The 20,308-nt window shown below is 43.8% G+C and overlaps 1 protein-coding gene across 3 annotated transcripts in view; it reads right to left on the bottom strand.

Moving 5' to 3' along the window:
• Positions 1-1,034: 1,034 nt before the first annotated feature.
• pdzrn3b (PDZ domain containing RING finger 3b) overlaps positions 1,035-20,308 on the bottom strand; it is a 95,244-nt gene continuing 75,970 nt past the window's right edge. For 2 of the 3 annotated variants that reach the window (XM_071493647.1, XM_071493650.1), the window contains 7 exons: positions 9,674-9,927; positions 7,100-7,187; positions 4,639-4,737; positions 4,386-4,448; positions 4,084-4,185; positions 3,749-3,865; positions 1,035-3,449 (listed from right to left, as the gene is read on the bottom strand). In XM_071493647.1, the coding sequence (XP_071349748.1) occupies positions 1,929-3,449; positions 3,749-3,865; positions 4,084-4,185; positions 4,386-4,448; positions 4,639-4,737; positions 7,100-7,187; positions 9,674-9,927 (2,244 nt within the window). In that variant the 3' untranslated portion in view covers positions 1,035-1,928. The remainder of the gene's footprint in view (positions 3,450-3,748; positions 3,866-4,083; positions 4,186-4,385; positions 4,449-4,638; positions 4,738-7,099; positions 7,188-9,673; positions 9,928-20,308) is intronic. The other variant, XM_071493649.1, reaches the window with a different exon arrangement.

The raw sequence follows: 20,308 nt of genomic DNA, 5'->3' as shown, positions 1-20,308 counted from the left end.
AGGACAGAATAGTAGAAAGAACATAAAATAAGCTTAGGAAATATTACAGCTGACTAGTGCTAGGCTGGCCCTGGCAGCTGGCGAGATCACGGTTAGGTTGTCAGCTAACTAGGGAATTTCCAAACTTCTAGCCACAACTATTTTGCATGGATCAATCATTTTAATTCAAAACTAGTATAAATGTGAAGGTGGCCTACAGCTTACAAAAACCCAATGAAACAAATGGTTGCAGTTCCTCGAATGGGCACTTGAGGCGTCCCCATAGACTCTCATGTCAAAATACCCAACTTTACAGCCTGGTACACAAACAGTATTGGTCTCTATAGCTAATTTCCCCCTTCATTAAAACTGAATCATCATGTAACTGACCAAAATTAATTGTGCTAATGATGCTAATATTGCATATGCATGTCACAGTTAGTAAACCGGCATGCGCCAAAGGCTCGGCTCCACACATGCACCACCTTCTTGCTCATTTCTGGATTAGCTGGGAGTTAGGCGGAGTCAGGCACTGCCTGGCGATGGCAAAGCAGTCCACTCTGAGCTTCAAACCCGGCTCATCAGTGGCCCACAGGTGATGTCACTGAGGCTACGTCCATGTTTATTTAAAGTCAGTTGGCTTACTGTAGGTACAAGCTTTTAAATCCATGAGTCAGAGGATAGGAATCTGTGCATTTAAGATTAGGGTAAGGCCCACTGGATTCAACTGCGTTTAATGGGACATCAGCAGTATTAAGTCCTTCATTCACAAAATAAACTGAATCCAGAGTGTGAGCAGTTCAGAGTCCTGCAGTGCAGAGTCTAGCACAATAGTTCCTGTTGAACTAGTTTCTGTATAAAATACGCTTTGTGATGGTATGTGCAGGGTATATTTGGATTCCTTCTCCTCTTATGTGGTTATAATGATAATAATAATAATAATAATAATACTAATAATAATGATAACATCAACAATAATAATAACAATTATAATGTATTTTTGTTGATCCAACAACTCTTAAAAATGACAAATCCCACCAAAGTTTCAAAGCTCATCATATATAAAACAATAATTTATTATTTCTCTCATTTTACAAGACATCAAATTGTGGGGCTAAGGATTTGTTAAGCTGTTATTATGTTCAATACATGTGAAACCCTAAGAAGGCAAAAACTACTACAATGTGTGCTTTAACAAACACAGACATTTCATTATCAACAATGTGAGAAACATCTTTCTCTAAACATACGTACATACATAAAGATATCACGTTATGATGTTGTATACATGATGTAACAGATGGTACAACGCTGGTGGTGTTAACTTTGGGAGATCAGCACCAATAGAGAGAAAATAAAACTAAAAAAGTGGATTTGTTACAAAAACTTTATTTTTTAATTTACAAAAGTCCTTTTGAAAAGGGTAATGTGTTCTACCTTGCTGGAAAATAGCACTGTTTCCATAAAAGCATTAAGTATGCATAACAGTAAAATACTGATAAGAGATATATAGTACGAACAAAATAATGTAAAATAGTGTAAATGCTGGCTGTTTCTGTATGGCACACGGTCTTTACACACTTCCAAAACCTTCCAAAAAGTCAAATATTGTGTTTTTGTTTCCAAAATTTCTCAAAAGAGCAAGCACAAAGGTAGAAAAGGTTATTGAAAGAATCTGAAAAATGTTTCCAAAATCATCCTCATCGCTATGTCAGATTCACGTCCATGTTCATGTCCAAGTCCAACCATCACCTACAGGACCTTCTCTTCACCGCAGTGGTGGAAAATGTCTGTCCAGGAAAAGGCTTTCCTTATTTCCTATTTACAAAAATGTTGCCACATTGAACGAGGCAGGAATCTCTACCCCAACTGGTAGTGTTCTATGTACAGTCCATTACCCTCCAGTCTGTCCTCCTGTAGCTGGCCTGACACTGAACCCAAAGCAGGACTTAGACTGTGGTCACAGACAGGAGTGAGTTGTAAACCCTGGTGCCATCTGGTGACTTGGTACCATGGGTCAGCAGTTCCTGGATCGTCATCCAGTTGTCAAATATTTTCTTATTCCTCTTTTTCATCATCTTTTTGTGGCTGAGTTCGATGATGTTGGGCTCCTTTTTGTCCTCTGGCCCGGTCTGCTCCTTCAGACAATCGGCTCGGCTCTGCTTCATGAACTCGCGGCGCTGTCTCTGCTCTTTGGCGCGAACAGCGTGCTGCTTCCTCTCCTCCTTGCTCCAGTAGCGGCCCATCTTCAGCTCGCTTATGGCGTCGTCGTCTGTGGTCATGCCACTGCGCTCCTCGTGGATCCGGAGGGCACGCTCCCTCAGCAGCTTGTCCCGGACAGGCCGTTTGGTGATATAGCGTGTGCCGTCGCTGCGGATCTTCACCTTCCACTCCATCTTGGTCTCCAGGTCACTGGGGGCGATGTGGTCCCGGCACATGCTGACCAGGCTCATCTGGCTCTGGGCGTACTCCACAGCTGATTTCTGCTGGATCAGCTGCATGTAGCTCTGGTAGTGCTGGGCGTGGGCGGGGATGTGAGCATGCTTATATGGTGAGTGCGGCTGGGAAAAGCTCCGCCCGGCTTTGCTGGACTCTCCCAGCTTCCTCTCCTTGCTCTCTGTCTGCAGGACTCCGTCTGGATCCTTGGAGGAGCCTCTGCTCCGGCTGGGACCACAAGCTTCCTGGACAGGGGACAGGAGGGGCTTGAGCATCCTGCCGTTGGAGCCGGTAGATCCAGACGCCCCAGCCGGACCCTGGTTCTCTGCTCCTCGGCGGAGCGAGTTGTCTGGAGACAGCTCCAGAGTCAGAGGGGTGCTGCGGCAGCTCTCACCAGTGTTGTAGGCACTGGAGCTGTCCTTGTCTGATTTCTCTGGCAGCTCCGTGATGTCTGAGAGCTCATGGCGGCGAGCATCGATGCTAGTATTGTAGTTGCGGAAGCCACTGTTGTGGAGCATCCAGGACTCACGGCACTGCTCCCTCAGCTGCTGCATCTTGTGAGCGCGGACGATATTCAGACACTCCAGCTCGATGGTGCGCAGCTCCTCATTGAGCAGCTCCAGCTCCTTGTCCACGCACTCTTGGTCTTGACCTCCTGCCCCGCCGCCCTGGCAGTACAGACCCTGGGCGCCACTGCTCCTCATCTGGCACTTCAGCTCCAGGAGTTCTCTGAAGCGCTCGCACTCATCGGCCGGGATGCCCAGGAAGTCCGTGTCGGTGTAGTCGGCAGAGATGAAGGACTCGCTGCTGAAGGGCAGGTCGGTGCTGCCGAGGGTGTCCTGGCTGTAGGTCAGCTTTCTGCAGCTGCCCAGTGTGTTGGAGGCAATGGTCTGGTCGTCACCGAGGTTCTCCTGCTCCGAGCTCTCGTCATTCCGTGTGCTCTCATCTGTGCGCCCGACCCCGCTGTCCTTCTCGTGGTGGTTGGACAGCAGCGTGGCTGTGTCGGTGGTGCCTCCATCCTCCTCATGCTTCTTCTGTAAACACAGACAACACATAGCTCAGAGACAGTGGAGCATCCAAGTGAGAGGAGATCTTGCAGTCAACATGATTGAACATTTAGTTAAGTCGATATTGTTACATTTTTCAGTTTCTATTTTGTTACCAGCTGTTAACCTCAGCAGAGTTGGCTCAGCCCAAAACAATCTATAGATGAACATATGTGTTAGTGCAGATTGATTGTGCTTGTTTGCCTCTGCATGCTGTGCGTGTGTGGGTGTGTTGGTGTGTGTGTGTGTGTGTGTGTGTGTGTGTGGGTGTGTGTGTGTGAGTGTACCTGCTGCAGCATGCTGGCAGTGAACTGCATGGCCTGATGGTGCTGCTGCTCCAGCATATCCATGTGGAGGTCATCCAGGAAGTCGTTCCTGTCATCATCCATCCAGCCCTCATCCAGCTGAGACGCAGTGGGGAGATGAGACAGCTCATTAGATGCATATTCAACTGTAAAGTTTTACTCAAAAAAATGGAGCATCTACGACTGGAAGTCCTACTCTTGCTCGTAGGCATGAAAACGTAACACACTCTAAACTGTACCATATTAGGGTTTAACATGAACCGCCTGGTTGTCACTAAGCTTTGCTGAAGTCACACCCACAATAACATCCCGATTACCTGGATCTCTGGTCTGGCCACCAACAGGGAGATATTCTGGTTCCCCTCACTGGTCAGCAGTGCTACAGCATCCTCCCGGTTCTGGATCTCAACACCATTGATCTTGATTGACGCAAAAAGAACGACTTAAAAACCTGAACTTTTTTCACATAATGACTTTCTAATTTAAATCAACTTCTAAAAGGCTTAAAGTAATCAAATGATAAACTGCAACAACAATAAAAATAAATAAATAAATAAAGAAAGAAATTTTGGTGATCAATTCACAAGCAAGTAAACAGCAGAGATGACAGAAATCTCACCTGGATGATTTTGTCCCCCTCTCTGATCCTGCCATCCCTCGCAGCAATGCTGTTCGGGTCAATCTAGACAGAGGATAAAGTAATAAGAGAAGAAGATTAATATCCATCTATGGGTGCACTCAGATTACCTGTCTGTGTTTTACATTTTGGGTATGATACTTACACCCATGTGTTAAAGTGAACATCATCCCTGCTGACAGTTGCAGTTTATTTACTGTTCAGGTAGATTTGAGCGTTACCCTGCACCACATACCTCACTAATGTAGATCCCAGCCTCATCTTCATCATCAGTCCTATAACAGATGGTCAGGCCGAGCTTGTCTTGGATATTGGCTCGGTACAAATCCACCTCCTGGTGAGACAAATGCACAAATTAATATCACAAATGTGAAATTATTATTATTATTTCCTTAAAAATTTGGGTGTACAGTGTTTTTCTGGACGGACTGAATAAATTGACAACATAATAGGATCATGGAGCAACAGTGATCCATCAATCACTTAAATGAATCTTTCAGCTGGACATGGGGAAGTCGTTGGCTTTTTTAAAGGCCCACTGACAGGATGAGAGATGATGCAGCCGACTGCAGACGGGCAGAGTCTCGTTTTTCACCAGTCAACACCTGTAATCTCACGGATACAGATGAAGATACGAGCAGCACCGTTCTCAGAGGGCAGAGGACGGGCTCCGAGAGGGTTAACAAAAACCGAGTCGCAGCTAAAGAGTGAACACTTTACAGAAGCTCTTAAAGTAATAGATTATTTGCTTTCTTTCAGATTTTGATGAGGAAATTCACATCGTTCCTGTGTGTGAAGCTACAGTCAGTGGCACAAGGATTGGACACAGGGTGAACAGCTGGTGTGACTCCGTTCAAAGGTAACACACCTCTAAAGCTCACTGGTTAACACCATACAGCTCATTGGTTTGATTTGTTATCTCTGAAGTGTAAAAATGTTGTGGTTTTACAGGGGTAAAGTCCTTCTGAAGTTCTTCTGACCACAAACTAATTTCACACAGGAGATTTGCTTCACAAGGTTATAAAGACTGTGGTAATTTGCAAATTGGTTACTGGGAAACATCTGTAATGACGGCCAATCAAAAGCTATTTACTGTGTTAACAGGAAGAAACTAAGGCATCACAAACTGTAACATCACAATGAAAATAACACTTTCAGGGGGATAAATGATACATTAATGCTACATTAAAGTTAACTGCTGATGTTTTGTAATTTATGGCTATTTGATTGATTTTAATCCACATACATGGAGAAATATATCACTCTAGATATGAGAGTGTGTGTGTTTTAGAGTTAGTAGTATTCATACAATTTAGGATGAGTGGGAAATATCCAGTTTTGCTGACCTCAATGACATTATTCAGAGATTTAGATCATGTTTTAGACAATATTTTGTAATTTGAGGTACATCATGTAATTTTTCATGTGATTAGAGTTACATTTTTGCATTTCACATTTCATTTCCACAAAAAAAAAAAAATATATAAAAATGATGAAGATGTCATTTTTGCTGGAGCTTGTACCAATCATGTCTGGAGAATATGTAGGCATTTGAACTAACATTAACTTTGTCAGTTAGCGTACTTATCTACACAGCATTTACTGAATGTAAATATTTTGTAACAGCTTTGTTACTTAGTTTGTGTGGTGCAACTAGTGACGCACATGTCTCCACTTAGTTAACACTAACTGTTATAACTGGGCAAAGTTTGAACCTATAAATAGTTGGTTCAAGTCCTCATGTGTTGCCTGGTTGCCTGGCAACTTAATGGTGATGAACTATGTAAAAAAACAAACAGAGTAAGTCAAACTCTTCCTTTAACCTGCTGAAAACAACTACAACACAATATTTCACAGAGTTAGGCAGAAAAGCTATGAGCTATGAGAAAAATACGACCAACTTGGTTTAATTCAATACTAGTCATCAACAATACAGGCATATGATCATTCTAATTTATTGTTGTGTGAATTAGAAACATTACAATGTACACTGAGTGACAAGGCTTGAAGGTGGGACGTTAAATAAAACTGATCTAATGCAAACAGCTCAACTGGATTGTTTGCCAGCCATTCTTTTGTAAGTCTCGTCTTCAAGGACACTTCATCGTTTATTCATTGTTTGTCTTTTGTGCATCTGTCATTAGCCGCCCTGAACTTCACCTTTCTGCTCTCAGCCTCACAGCCCCTGCATGGATATTATTAATATCAAGCAGAAGGTGGCTGGGGTTTACTGAGAGGGGGTGTCGGGGTTGGCAGAGGTCACTGAGGGAGCACAGCAGAGGCTTGATGATGGCCTCATCATGGCCTCATCCAGGCATTGTTAGCGTGCATCATCAGATTCATCACTGCAGACCTATTATCTGTGCCATCTAATTATCCACCGGGCCTCATCTCCACCACGTCGTAGCCGAGGAAGACTTATTAGAGCTTGTCACCAATAAGTAATGATGTCACCGTTGTGCATCTGCTGAAACAAACCAACAACTCAATTCCTGTCTGGCCTACATCTCAGCGTCTGCATGTAGGGAGAGTGCCCCATCAATAACCTCGATATATCAGGACTTGTGGTCGCTAGCAGGGCCACTGGAGTGGAGACACAGAGGCAACCTCAGGTCTACTTATGGAGCAATAATGCACTGCTGTCTGAATATAGATCTTCATTGCGAAGACAGTGGAGAGATGGGAATGATGTTTACCTCATATTCCAGCTCCTCACGTTCTATGTCCTGCTGTATGCCCTCCAGGAAATCATTGGGGTCAAAGTATGCATGTCCTGGAGGATGCCTGAGAAAAGAAAAAGAGTGTGAGATAAATTGGAAAAGAGTGAAATGCTAGTTTAGCATATACACAATAAAAAGGAGCCGAAGCGTACTGACACATTTGTCAATCTGGATTTAATTTAGCCCCAGAGTTTGAAAAATAAATGAGAATTAGACAGGAAGTAATAAGAACTCAGTGTAGAAACCAATCTTGAATCAGATATGTCGAAGCTACACCCTGAGGCTAATCACAAATTAACATGCCGCGTTATTAATTTGACTCAGAAATCAATTAAAGAAATCCTGATTATTCATTATAGGGCAACTGCTGCTGCCACAGAGTGTAAAATGTAACCAGCCACACACACACACACACACACACACACACACACACACACACGCACACACACGCACACACACGCACACACACGCACACACACGCACACACACACACACACACACACACACACACACACAAGAAACAATAGCTGCAATTTGGGAATATGCAAATACAAATACACAGAATCATCATTTTAATGTGTCTGTGTGCCCTGGAGGAGCTGTCATCTCCCAGAAGTGACAGGGACATTTTCCCTTCAAACTACAGACACCTCCTGTGCGATCACAGCAGTGAGGTCTGGTGAGGAAGATAAGGCGTCGCTCTCTTAATTAACTATTAGGGTGAAAGGTCTGATTGTGTCTGAGAGTGAAGTGACCTTTTCAACATTGCTGAGTTTTTTGACACCAAAGATTTCCTTTACCTTCTCAATTAAAGTGGATTTTCTGAAAAAAAAAAGGAGTCTCAGATGCAAAAACATGCTTCATCCTTTTGTTACGACAGCAATAGTGTGACTTAAAAGTGTAAACTAAAAAGTCTGTTTCACGTCAGTTTGTTTCATATTAAACTTCACTTCTCTTTTGGTGGTAGATAAAACATTTCTGGTTAAAATCATTTTCTCCTGAGCAGGTTTCTGGTGAAGCCGGGCCATTTTGCAGCTTAGTGTCACCAAACTCTGCTGTGTCCTGACACTGGAGGACTCCTGTAAATACATCCCAGATCAAGACAGATTGTGTGGGTGAAGATTTGGCTGATTTGGGCTCAAGATCAGATAGTGGAATTAAGTCCAAGTGGGGATTTAAAACTGAAAAAATATAACGGTTGCTGCGTTGGTGGGGGCATGTTGCTCCTGGAATACTGAACTATGCTGTAGGAAAGCTTGTGTGTACACTGCAGAAAAAGGGTTATAATGCTCCGAGGCAGGTTACAGCGCCACAGTTAGCACATTTTTCTTTGTGACGACTGTGAAGTAAACAGTAGGAATACACCAGAAATCCCCCAGCTGTCAGCTCTTGCACACATTTGACTGACTGACGGAGGACCTTGTGAGATGATGTTGCGTTGTGTAACTTGTGGCAAAAGTTGAGCCAGGTTCCCCTTTTTCTTTGCCAGAGAACCCTGCACTTTGATGCCAGAGGTCACATCCCATTCAGATGAGTGAGGGGACTGTGTTTTCTGTTTCTGTTGTCTGTCTGACAGCAGCCTACGGCTTCATTCATTCAGAGGTTGACATGTGTCCAGCAACCCAGGTGTGCCAGATGCAGGCCACTGCTGTGCCAATAGATTTTGGCTACCTGGGTGATCATGAATATTTATGAAGGTGGAAGGGAATATTTATGTAGTTATAAAATATGACGCCACAGATACATCATTTGAAAATGGAGGAGAATGAGCATAAAATATGAAACAGCTGTCCTGGGTGTAGATTTAGACATGACGTGCTCATGTACATGGGTATGTGAGCATATGTGGGTTGCCAGTTTATCAGGTGCGCCTAACTAAAACTAGTGCAGTCTAATCCAACAGTCCTGCAATAGATCCTCACCACGAAAGTTATATAATTTTTATAGGTTATACATTTCTGTTGAAACTGTTTTACAGAGGTGTCGATTCAACTGTATGGTCATTTTGGAGGCTGCAGTTTGTGGAGCTGTTGAACTTAACTGTGTTTTACTGACAGGTGTTTCTTCATATTGTGCCCAGCCCATTTGTATCAGTGAGGGTGGGTTAAATAACAGAAATACTTACTGCAGGACTGTTGTATTAGAGTGCTTTGCTTTTAGCTAAGTGTACCTAATAAACTGAAAAGTGAGTGAATGGAGGAGCATGAATGTTTACAGTATGTGACCATGTTTTCACTGTGTGTATTGTGTGTATCTGTATATTTTTCATGTGAGACAAAAATATGTGCAGGCTGTTGTAACGAATTTCCTCCTGGGACAATAAACATCATCCATCTACAGTATCTATGCAAATAGACTCGCTTCTAAGCATCTGCTCTAATATCACTCTGTTTTCCATGGAGGAGAGAAGACAGCTTTAGATGGTGTGCGTTACATTCTGTGGAGGTTTACTTTATGTCAAGGCCATGGCTGTTGTGTGAATCTGAGCAAAACCTGAGCCCAGTTTAACAGGTTTCTTTCTAGATCCTTATGAACTGTGCTGGTACTTACTCCTCTGTGAGCAGATACTCTTCCAGCTCCGTCATGGGGGGTGGAGAAGGAGGCAGCTTGGTAAGAGCCATGATGTGTTGAAGGGTGATGTCGGTCTGAGTGCTGATGTCCGAGACCTGGGTGTCAGCAACGGGGCTGACCAATTTGGGGTGAGGGGCCCGGCGCAGAACCTGGACCATGATGGGCTCCTTGGCGGCGCGGAAAGCCTCCACCGCCTGGTCGTGGGTGGCCTTGGAGAGGTCCTTGCCATTGACCTGGAGGAAGGTTGAGAAGCAGAGTGTGATGAGTCAAGGAGGAAGAAAATCATTATGCTGATGCACAAGATTCAAACTTTTTTCCCATTTTGTGCTGTTGTTTCTTAGACTGAAGATATTCATTACACCAAACTGGTGTAAGCGTTATCTCTGATGGTAAAGGCCTCACGAGGCACCACACAAACTCTGCAGCGATATTGTGTCTGAGAAATAACTCATTACTGCCTCAGCTTGTTTTACAGGGTCACAGTCAGACCAGGCAGAATAAGACCTTAATTAGGAGGCATCTCTCTTTAATTAATCAAGGTCATTAGCCGAGGCTGCATGGAGGAGCCTTCATTTAGCTAACTAATTTCTCACCAGACGACAAATGTGACCTCCCATCAGAGACAGTGGATTGGGTGCGGCGCGTTAACCTGAGAAGATTAATTTGAGCAAAAGGCCGCGGTGTGTCGCAGAGAGGAGGCTAATTAAGTTTGGTCGAGGCACTTAAGGCCTCTGTGTGCTGATGAGAGATGAGTGCAGACCTTCTAAAGTCTGTGCTCTCAGTAGAATGTGTCGAGGGACCCAAAGAGACTCTAAATCAAATAAAGATTTCAGTCTGCACACACATCTGCACCGTCCAAAATGTCAGGATGTGTGCACAGATTCAATCTGAGAATTTATTGCTTCGGCCCAAATACCATCATGACACTGGAAGTTCATAAAGCAACTGCCGTGGGAACGCAAACAGGAGAGGTAAAACCCCAAACAAGCAGTAGCCTAATGGACTTTATTAACAGCTGCATGCATGCATATTGCATCCTGGATGGTCCCGCCGGTCCTTTGCCTTATCAGGATTTACACAGAGCTGCTGTTCTGCTTTCAATCACCACATCAGAGGGAATTTGTCGGTTTGTGATTCCTGGATGTGTTGAGATATCTGATAGGATCTCAGCCTGGGGCTCCACTCATTTCACTGGCTTCTCCCTCCACTGCACACACACACTGCTCACACACACACACACACACACACACACACACACACACACACACACACACACACACACACGCTCACATTCCTTTTAGGAATAAAACTACTTTTCCAGCAGGAAATTCTAGATGCAGTGTTGCAGGTCATTAGGTGTGTCATTAATCTTTAGCGTCCCTCCTCGCCCCCTATGACACCTAACATACATACAGTCCGTGTTTGAGGATTAATTTTCTGATAAACATGTGGCTGGTTCGGTGCACCTGCCTCCAGCTGTGGCTGTCTCATTCCAAGTAATGCCATAGTTTGCAGACTTAACCGTGGTGCTGCACCATCAGGAGTGGCAGCGATATTAAACCGCCTCCAGGGAGTGAGCACAGTGTATACACAAAACCTGACTCTGACCCAGACAATGTAAAATCTGAGAACGTATTTCTATAAAGGCCTACATATTGAAACCAAAGGCACTGGGTCGTGTTGTGTGTGTGTGTGTGTGTATGTGTGTGTATGTGTGCTTAGAGGAAGGACAAGGAAGGTTGGAAAAAGAGGGAACTTCATGCAGAAGTCAAAAGAGGCTATGTGCCCACTAATAACCAGAGCAGATTAATGCTAATCCTGGGCCTGCAGTATAATTGGATCATCTCAGTGGACTTAAACTTCTACTTCTTCTACATCAAAACTTGGCCAAAAAAATGAATAGCTCATCTATTTGCAGTTTGCTCTGAATAATTCGACACTGAGAAATGCGAGTTCTCACGTCTCAGAATAATAATGTAAGAAATCCTTAAAAACAACCTCAAGATTTCAGACCACTGGCCTCTCATGCAAAGAAGAAATGGGAAGCTGGCCTTGACTGTGAGCAGAAACCCAAACAAAACAAATAATATCACGATCTGAAAAGACATCTTAATTCTTATTTGTCTGGCATCAGCGGTAAGCCTCTCTAAAAAAAAATAGAATAAAAAATAAAAAAATCACACAGGACCTCACATCTTTAACCATCTTTGTTTCCCACAGCGAGCCGTGATGTTGCACATCAGCTGAGGAATACAAGCGCCTTTGTGCTTTCTTCTCTCTGCATGCAGGCTCCAACAGTCAAACCTGGTTGCCAGGAATCCCGGGGCTACTTGAAGGCAGTGAACCAGAGACAAAGCCTTTAGCCCCCGTCTTGTTGGGCCCATAGCATTCTGCCTCAGCGCTCTCAATGGGGGGAGTCTCCTCCCAGCTGTGGAGGGGGTCCCACGGCCCCCATTCATCACGCTCACCTCTGACACGGAGCGGCCCTTTGCAGCACACTGAGAAAAAACACACAACACTCCCCCGACACAATACACAATGCTTCACCACCGCTGCGCTCTCCAGCTCTGCCATGTTAACCCTGCGCCTTAACACAACTGCAGTTCAGCAGCGTTTGATGAACACATACATTAGAAACACTTTTAGCACAGTGAACACCTCCTTAACTGTAATCAACAACTAGCAAATACAAAACATTCAAGCTCTTATTTGTGTTGACGCAATGCAATGATGACTGACAACCTCTGGTGCATCCTCAGAGAGGGGTCTCTGTAAAATCCATCTGAATGACAAGAGGACAGCAAGAACACACTTACAGGAATACTAATTAGGTGTAAATCACACGTCTGCTGTGTTGGTGTCTGGTGAGGAATGTACACAGCTGTGGCTTTGTTATTCACCGCCTATTTTCTTTAATTAAAATATCACATTCGACCTCTAGTGCAACAGTGGTCTCGGGGACTCATGTGGGGGACTGTGTGTGATTTGGTGGAGGCCGCTTCAGAGCTATTCAGGCTTTCAGCTTTTCCCCCCGACGCCTCATGCGATAGTTGTCAGACTTCAGGCCTCTGGGTAATAATCAGGGGCAGCAGGGGCGACTTGCACCGCGAGCCCCAGCGCTGCATCATCCCTGGAACGCAAATCAAGCTGGATTGAGATGTCGAAAATGGAGTCTCTCTCCCTGTGCATGTGTGTGTGTGTGTGGTTATCTGCTGAGCAGCCGGCTCATTCTCTTTCATTATTATCATCGTATTATGGTAGATGGGCTGAGGCTGCCTCAGGTTTTCATATTTGATGTATTTTATTATCTATTCAGGTGGTTTAATTGAAACTGAGCTGCTGAAACTGACAAACACAATCAGTCAGTATGAGCAAATGTAAAATTGAATTTGCCGAGTTAGTAACTGTTACTGTGCCTGTCCAGCTTTCTGTTCTTACATATTCACTTTACAATGATGTTGACTTACAACTCAAACTTGCTTGTCCATTTTTCATTCAGTTCAGCAACATACAAGGACATAATGTTTGCATACCCTGGTAAAAATGTGAGTCTGCTCAAAAAACATACCATCAGTACCATCAGAAAAGTCCCTGTGCTGCTGCGTCACTGTGAAACAACCCACTGCTCTAATCAGTATCATACAGAAAAGCCTTTGAAGGATATTAAGTCAATTCACTGCGTGTGTTGTATAACATTAGAGTCTGATACGGCCATTCAATCCCCACGTAATCCTTTAATAAAGAGGAGAAGAACATCATTAAAGAGCCAGTGTTTCAGTTCCTTAGGGAAATGCAGTGAGGTGAACCGAGTGGAAACTCTGCCAGGCAAACGCTGCCTTTCAGAGGCGGGCGGAGGAAAACCCTGGGAACTTCGCTCTATAGACGAGCGTTTTAAAAAGCCTTGAGAGCCGGGGCGCTCGCCTCCTCTGTCTGCTCACATTCACTTCTTCAAATTCTTTAAAGTCTGTATTTTGGAAGAGAGAGGAGCGCTGACGTGATAGAGAGCTTGATGGGGTTTTTTTTTATTTTGGGAGGGGGCTATACAGTGTTTGAGTGGCAGCGTGAATGTGGGTCATTCTACTTGAAGAACACAGTTAATCCCTCTTTTATTTAATTTTAACCACTTTCATAAGAAAGAAATAAAATTCAGGCAGCAGCCAATGAGAGCGTGTGGATGTGCACGCTGTTTAAATGTGTCTTCAAATTTGCACACATTGTTCTTTGAAGTGACTGGACAGAAATCTCTCCGTGGTGTGAGGCTTGAAAACACAGCAGTCTTTATTTACCGCAGTGGTGCGAGCTTACTGAGGATTACAGAACAAACAGCTAAAAACTTAATACTGGCTGAAAGAGACACCACTGTTTACTTCCACCTAATCTGATTTAAGCAGGGGACATTCTGTTATCCAGAGCTGATCAATTAAGAACCCAAATCACTTCCAGTGCGCTTTTCCTGCCGCCTCTCTGTCGTCTCATGAGCCTATGAGTCACCTGTGAAGTGCATCTCCGGGAGATGATGAACTTCACTTGACACTTCTTCTTTTTAAGCCCTTTAACAATCACCAGTTTTTAAAATGAGCTCTCGCATGGAAGAGATGATTTTCTATCTCAAGGATTTCTGAGTGAAACTGTTCTCTCACCAGTAGAGACCTGTCATCATCATTCATACAGAAACACAGACTCAGACTCGACACTCATCTGTGAAAACCATGAACTAAAAGCAGATATAACATTTATTTGGAGAAAACAACACAAGAGAACCACAGCACTGCATAGTCGTAACATATATTATATAATGTAAACCAGATCCACCAATATCGTATATTAAGTATAATTTGCCATAAATAAACACAGAGAAAATTAGCTGCCTTTCCCAGCCTCAAAACAGCATTTTACATTAGTGCCATGGTCTCACACACAGGCTGATAACCTGCAGCATCTTAAGGCCACCTGACGGAGGCTGGACAAGCTCGTCTGACCAGAGCGCAGCCCTAGCACATGATCTCTGAGAGCAATAGAGTGAAATTAATGGTGGAGTTCATGGGAGAGAAAATTGCAGCAAATGAGCTGAAACCCAGGGTCATGTCATCCACTCCCACTGAGCCAGGCTTCCCCTCTCTGTACAGCCTCGGCAGCCTTGCACACATCTACTCCCTCTGAGTTACAGAGACATTAGATTCAGCTCTGTGCCAGGGACAAGTCTGTTTGTCCAAGTTCGCAGAGTCAAGTTTGCTCCAGCAGCGATCAAACAGATCTGCACAGAGATGTACTCCACTGGAAGACGGGGAGGAGCGAGGGAGCAGACACCAGCTACGCATCAATCACACACAAAAGTATGATGAAGCCACAATAAATCCCTTGGAAGTCCCGTATGTCCTCCATGTTGGCATCCACAGTTAAAGCTATATCATGTTCCTGCCTGTGTGTGAAACACACTGCTGGCAGAGGCTCTTTTTCACAGCCTGATGATGACAGATAATCAACCTCAATCATTCAAATGTGCCCCACAAGTTGCAGCTATTGAACAACTCATAATAGGCCACATGGGACACACATGTTTAATTCATAAGCGTGAGCGCACACACACACACACACACACAAACAAATAAAGCACTTATAAGGTACAAGTGCACTCATTTTGTAATTATAATCAGCAAACTCTTAATCATGCATCAACCATAACTATCACATTAATGCACTGCTGCTGATTGATGCAAACTCTATACTCGTGGAAACAAACCTCTTATTTGGAAGCACATAACCGACAACTCAAGACAATGTCACCCCTGACCTCCTGATGCATCTGCACAAAGTTGAAATCATCCCATTCATGGCCCCTGGCAGAGAGATCAGAGCCTCATCTGTGCAGCACACCATAAAATAACATCTGTGACGTCTTCAGTGTGGGTTTGATGTCTGCTGACTTTTCAGTTTTTAGCCACTGAGCTCGCAATGTGCTCACAAATGAAATATCCTCTGTGTCACTGACTGACAACATGTTGTAGTGTTTACTTGTTAGAGGGGCTGTGAGAGGACGAGTCCTGTCAATCACAGGTTCTTAAAAATCAGTTTGCAGTTTAAGCCTCATGAGACTTAATAAGCACATCTGACCTCCATGATTATAGTGACACTGAGTCATGCCCATGACATCTACACTAAGTGAGATCTACATGTGGTATGGGTGGGTGACTTCACTTTATATTGTGATATGGATAAATAATAAATGAGATTGTCTGAATGTTTCCTCTATTGAAGAACCTTTTAGAAATACAATACCTGGCGTGAATATCTGTTTTTGGCTCATTCTCTTCATTAAATAAGATTTTAAAAGCGGAGCTACTGTATTTTGATATAAACAGTCTGACAGTATTGTAGCGATTCAATAGTTATGGTCAAACAAAACAAAATACTCCCCCTGCCAACAAGACCTCGGCTAACATGAATCTCAGGTCAAGGTGAATAAATGGTGTGAAACAAACTTCTGTTATTTCTTGGTGTATATTGCCTTATTTCCAACCTCTAATATGCTGTTCATGTCTGTACAGTTGTGAATACACACAGCGATTTCAGCTAAGAGGCTTATTTTACAGAGTGCGTGGCTCGTCTACGTTCATACGTGATCAAAGTTCATTTCTTGTTTGTTTTGGGACGCTCTGTGTCAGTTTGGTCCTGCTGTACTGTCAGGATCTTATGTCTCTGTCATGGCTGTGATCCCTCTCTGTCATCTGCTCTGGACTGACAGTAAGTACATGGGCTCCTTTGACTGCTCCCCTGTGGCAGCCAGCCACCTGCTCCAGTGTTTAACAGATGTGACGGCGCACCAGGGCTGGTCTTAGCCGTTATTAAAAACACACAGTGTCAGGCTCCAGTGGCCGTGCTCGGCGCTGGTGATCCCTGCTTTGTCTCTGTATGCCGTCTGTGTCAAGCCTCATTACAGGGGCTGGGACGAGCGGGAGCTGCGTCTCTGAGATCCCTTTTTTTTTCTTGGTAACTGCTTTGATTACAGAGGTCTCTAACAGTTGAACAGGGGAGAGGGGGCAGAGGACTGGGGGGAACAAGGAGCTGTCTTGTACAAATATTTACATCTCATTTTTCTGTCTGTCTGGTCCAGAAGATGTCACACTGAGAACATCTGGTGTGATGACAACATGGCTTCTTGAGCTGAGCATGACATCTTTGCAGCCTTCAATCAGAAACAAGGCTAATTAGGCTGTGGCACTTGGAAAGGTTCAGATAGGAAATGTTCCAGCGACTCATTTGTAAACTTCTTAAGCTCAGCAGATCAATCGTTTTCGGTTTAAGATGATGTCCCTCTGCAGGAGAAAAATCGACAGAGAAAGATACAGAGACCTAAGAAAAGTGAAAGGACTTAGCAAACAAACAATAGCCCGATGAGTTCAGTGTGGATCAGAGCCTCAATGGCCAGCTTGTGCTGAGGCTCTAATTAAGCTCTGGGTCTTGTAAGAGCCGCAGCACGGCGCCACAGCCATTACAGAGTGCTTCTGGAGAGATTAAGAGCCCTAGGACTGTCAAACAGAGTTTCCAAGGCCTCTACCTTAAAGTCCCTGACAAAAGCAGCTGAGCTTACATCTCCACATGGCGCTTACCTTTGGCTTTGAAGAAAAGACCAAGGGGTCCTCTGCTGTCAGAAGGGTCAAGTTTAAAAGGGAGTACTGAGGCCAGTGCAGCTCAGGCCTTAAATGATTATAGTGAAAAGGGAAAACACTTATCTAAAACGCTGTGTTGGCTTTGTTTAATAGCCCTTCACAGCGTTTGATCTCTTGTATGGCTGTACTGACACTCAGTGCAGCAAACAAAAATTCTGCAAAAGTGCATTTCCTGTGAGAAAATAATGTATGACCCCAAAACTCTTAATTACAATCTAAACAGACTAAAGTTACTAAGTCGGTCGAGTGTTTCTAATTCTGACTGATAAAGTGCCCCGAGGTAAAAAATGATGTGCAGTCTGTTGACTCTTATAAAAACACTGCAAAACCATATTTTTCATGCCTCCAACATGGGAGTTAGAGCTAAGGTGTTTAATGAACTGGAAAGATTTCAAGTGTTCATGGATTATTAAGTCCTCGGAGAGATGACGGGGAAGAGCAGAGTGGGCGCTGCGCCAGGCTCTCTGATCAAGAGCATCTGCCTGTATTATCAGTAAGGAGGAATAAGGCCTCCCAGAATCCCCCCGCTCCCCCCACATCCCCCAGAGGTACAAGCTAGGGTTGTGCTCGCATAACTGAATGGCCACAGGAGAACATGTGACACAAGAAATGCTCTGCACACTCACTGGACTGCATAGTTGTACAGTGTGTGTGAGTGCAGGGGCTAAGACTGAGCCCTTCATGATCATCTCAGCAAGAATAAATCCAACGTTGGATTCTTTCAGAGCGTCTTAGTCTTCATAAGCAAATCCAACAAGAAAATCTTTCAGTTGACCAAGACCATCATTAACATAGCGGAGAGCAAGTTGCTTCAATACATTTAATACATAAAAAATGAAGACAGTGCAGGTAGAGCTAAAAAATGTTGCACTGCAGATATATATATTTCTGGAAATACTAATCTCACAAACACTGACGACAAATGATGACAAGGAGGGTCAGTTGACAACACGAGCCTTACTTACACATGTGTGATGGTTACGTGTCGGGATCCACCAATCCAACCTTTTCTTTCTCTATGCAAATGACTCAACTCAGGTTAATACCATAAGCCAGTCTGATATGAGTCGTCTCTTTTTCCCCCAGATTTCAACTGTGTGACCCACACTGTGTGGGACTTGCAATCACTGTACAATGTGTAAGCTAACATGGTGCCAGGAACTGTGTTTGGCACAAAAAACTCACTCCACAGCTCACCATGTCTGAATGAGTGTACCTGCTAGTGGAACCACTGAATTTTTAAATGACATTACCAAGGAAAGTGTATTTAGTGTGAGCAGGTCCAGTCTGGCAGACATGACACATAATCTACTGAATGAGGTCAGTATCAGAGCTGATAGCAATCTATCTCGTCAAATCAATACATCCCTGATCATTTATAATAAGAGCCAAGCCTTCACAACAACCTGCAGGAGCTACATACACTTGGTGAATTCAGATATGGCCACTCAGGAAATATAGGTCTGAGCTCGGCCATCATTAACCAGTGCTAGTGGAAGTTAAATGCTATGGATGCACATTGTCGTAGGGCATATTTAATGATTAAACGTACAAAGTGTGGCACTAGCTGGACTAGCTGTGTCTGCTCTGTAATGTGTAATGTGTGCTGTTTCAAACTGATTGTGGTGTAATGAAAAACTCAGTTTCTTCTAGTTCTAGACAAACTATTAAGCTCCTGGTTGTATTATTACTGTTGTTCTGTCTCTCCACGGTTTAAAGGGAAATAATTATACAAGATCTTGCCTGGGAACTAAACTGATCAATTCTCTAAACGTTTAAGCATTAAGCAAGGAAATAATCAATAATGGAGCTAATCTGTAGTTTCGGTCCTAAAGAAAAAGGCTTTTTACAAGTGTTCCCTATTTGAAAAAGAACCTGACAAATATGATACAATAACTATCCCAGCCAAGACTTGAGTGTAATGTCTATGATCTCCTTCTATGATTCTTCCATGAGTGTAACTATTACCAAGCTGACCACAGGAAAAAAAGCAGCTTTTCCTTCACTCATGTTGCACCAGAAATAATCTGCGTTATCTCCTGCTGTCGTATGTGGCAGCTGACTGGCTTGTTTGAAGGCAGCAACGTGATGAGTGACCTGTGATGTTAAAAACTACACACCCACGTAACTGACCGCTGTAAGATAAACAGAAGCAGGCGAGAAGGGTCTGTCAATCCAGGAGGACTGACAGGGAAGATGACACCGAGACCAAAGAGAAGCCAGAACAAAAGAAGTGACAGCCCTCTTCCAAACACCATGTTTTTGCTGTTAGTGGTCGGTTGGGGGTGGAGGAGTGGCGGGCTTTCTGACCCCACTGTTAGCACCCATAATCCATTTATTATGCCACTGCATAACACCCATCTTTTATTTCAGACAAGCCAAAACCTTTTAGTCCTGATCAAAGCCAAACTATTTTCAGGCACGATGTCAGACACCCCCCTGTTATCTTCCCGTGATGGGAGGGAGCTGTTTTTCGGGGGAGAATAATGAGTGAGATCCACAGAGAGCTTGATCATTACGTTCATTTAAACCAGCCACCCGGCACCCTTTGCGGCAAATGGAGATGTAATTTGGTGCGATAGGAGGGTAACGCTTGGCTGGGGTCCACTGTGGATGAAAAGACTGTAAATACAAAAAGAAAAACCCAACCCCCCCCACCCCAAAAAAACAAAAAAAAAAACAAAACGGATTTGAGCGTATTACAGAGAGCAGTCTTTAAAGATGTGGAGTACAGTCTGTCAGGGTTGTACGTTATATATAGAATAAACCAGAGTGTGTTGTCTCAATTAAGACTGACAAGAAGAGAGAAGAGAGAATGGCAGCACACTGTAGGTTTTGTTCTGGTGCACCACATGCCACTCACAGAGCAAATGATCTACTAACACTTTCTCCACTGAAGGAATACATAATATTTCAGCCAGCTACGTTTCATCCTGACTTCAATATG

This window comes from Trachinotus anak, unplaced genomic scaffold, assembly GCF_046630095.1.
Source record: "Trachinotus anak isolate AG129_WGS33_773 ecotype Australia unplaced genomic scaffold, CSIRO_AGI_Tana_v1 ptg000013l, whole genome shotgun sequence".
Lineage (NCBI taxonomy): Eukaryota > Metazoa > Chordata > Actinopteri > Carangiformes > Carangidae > Trachinotus > Trachinotus anak.
Note: the sequence above shows the minus strand (reverse complement) of the source record. Positions and strands in the feature narration are given on the sequence as shown.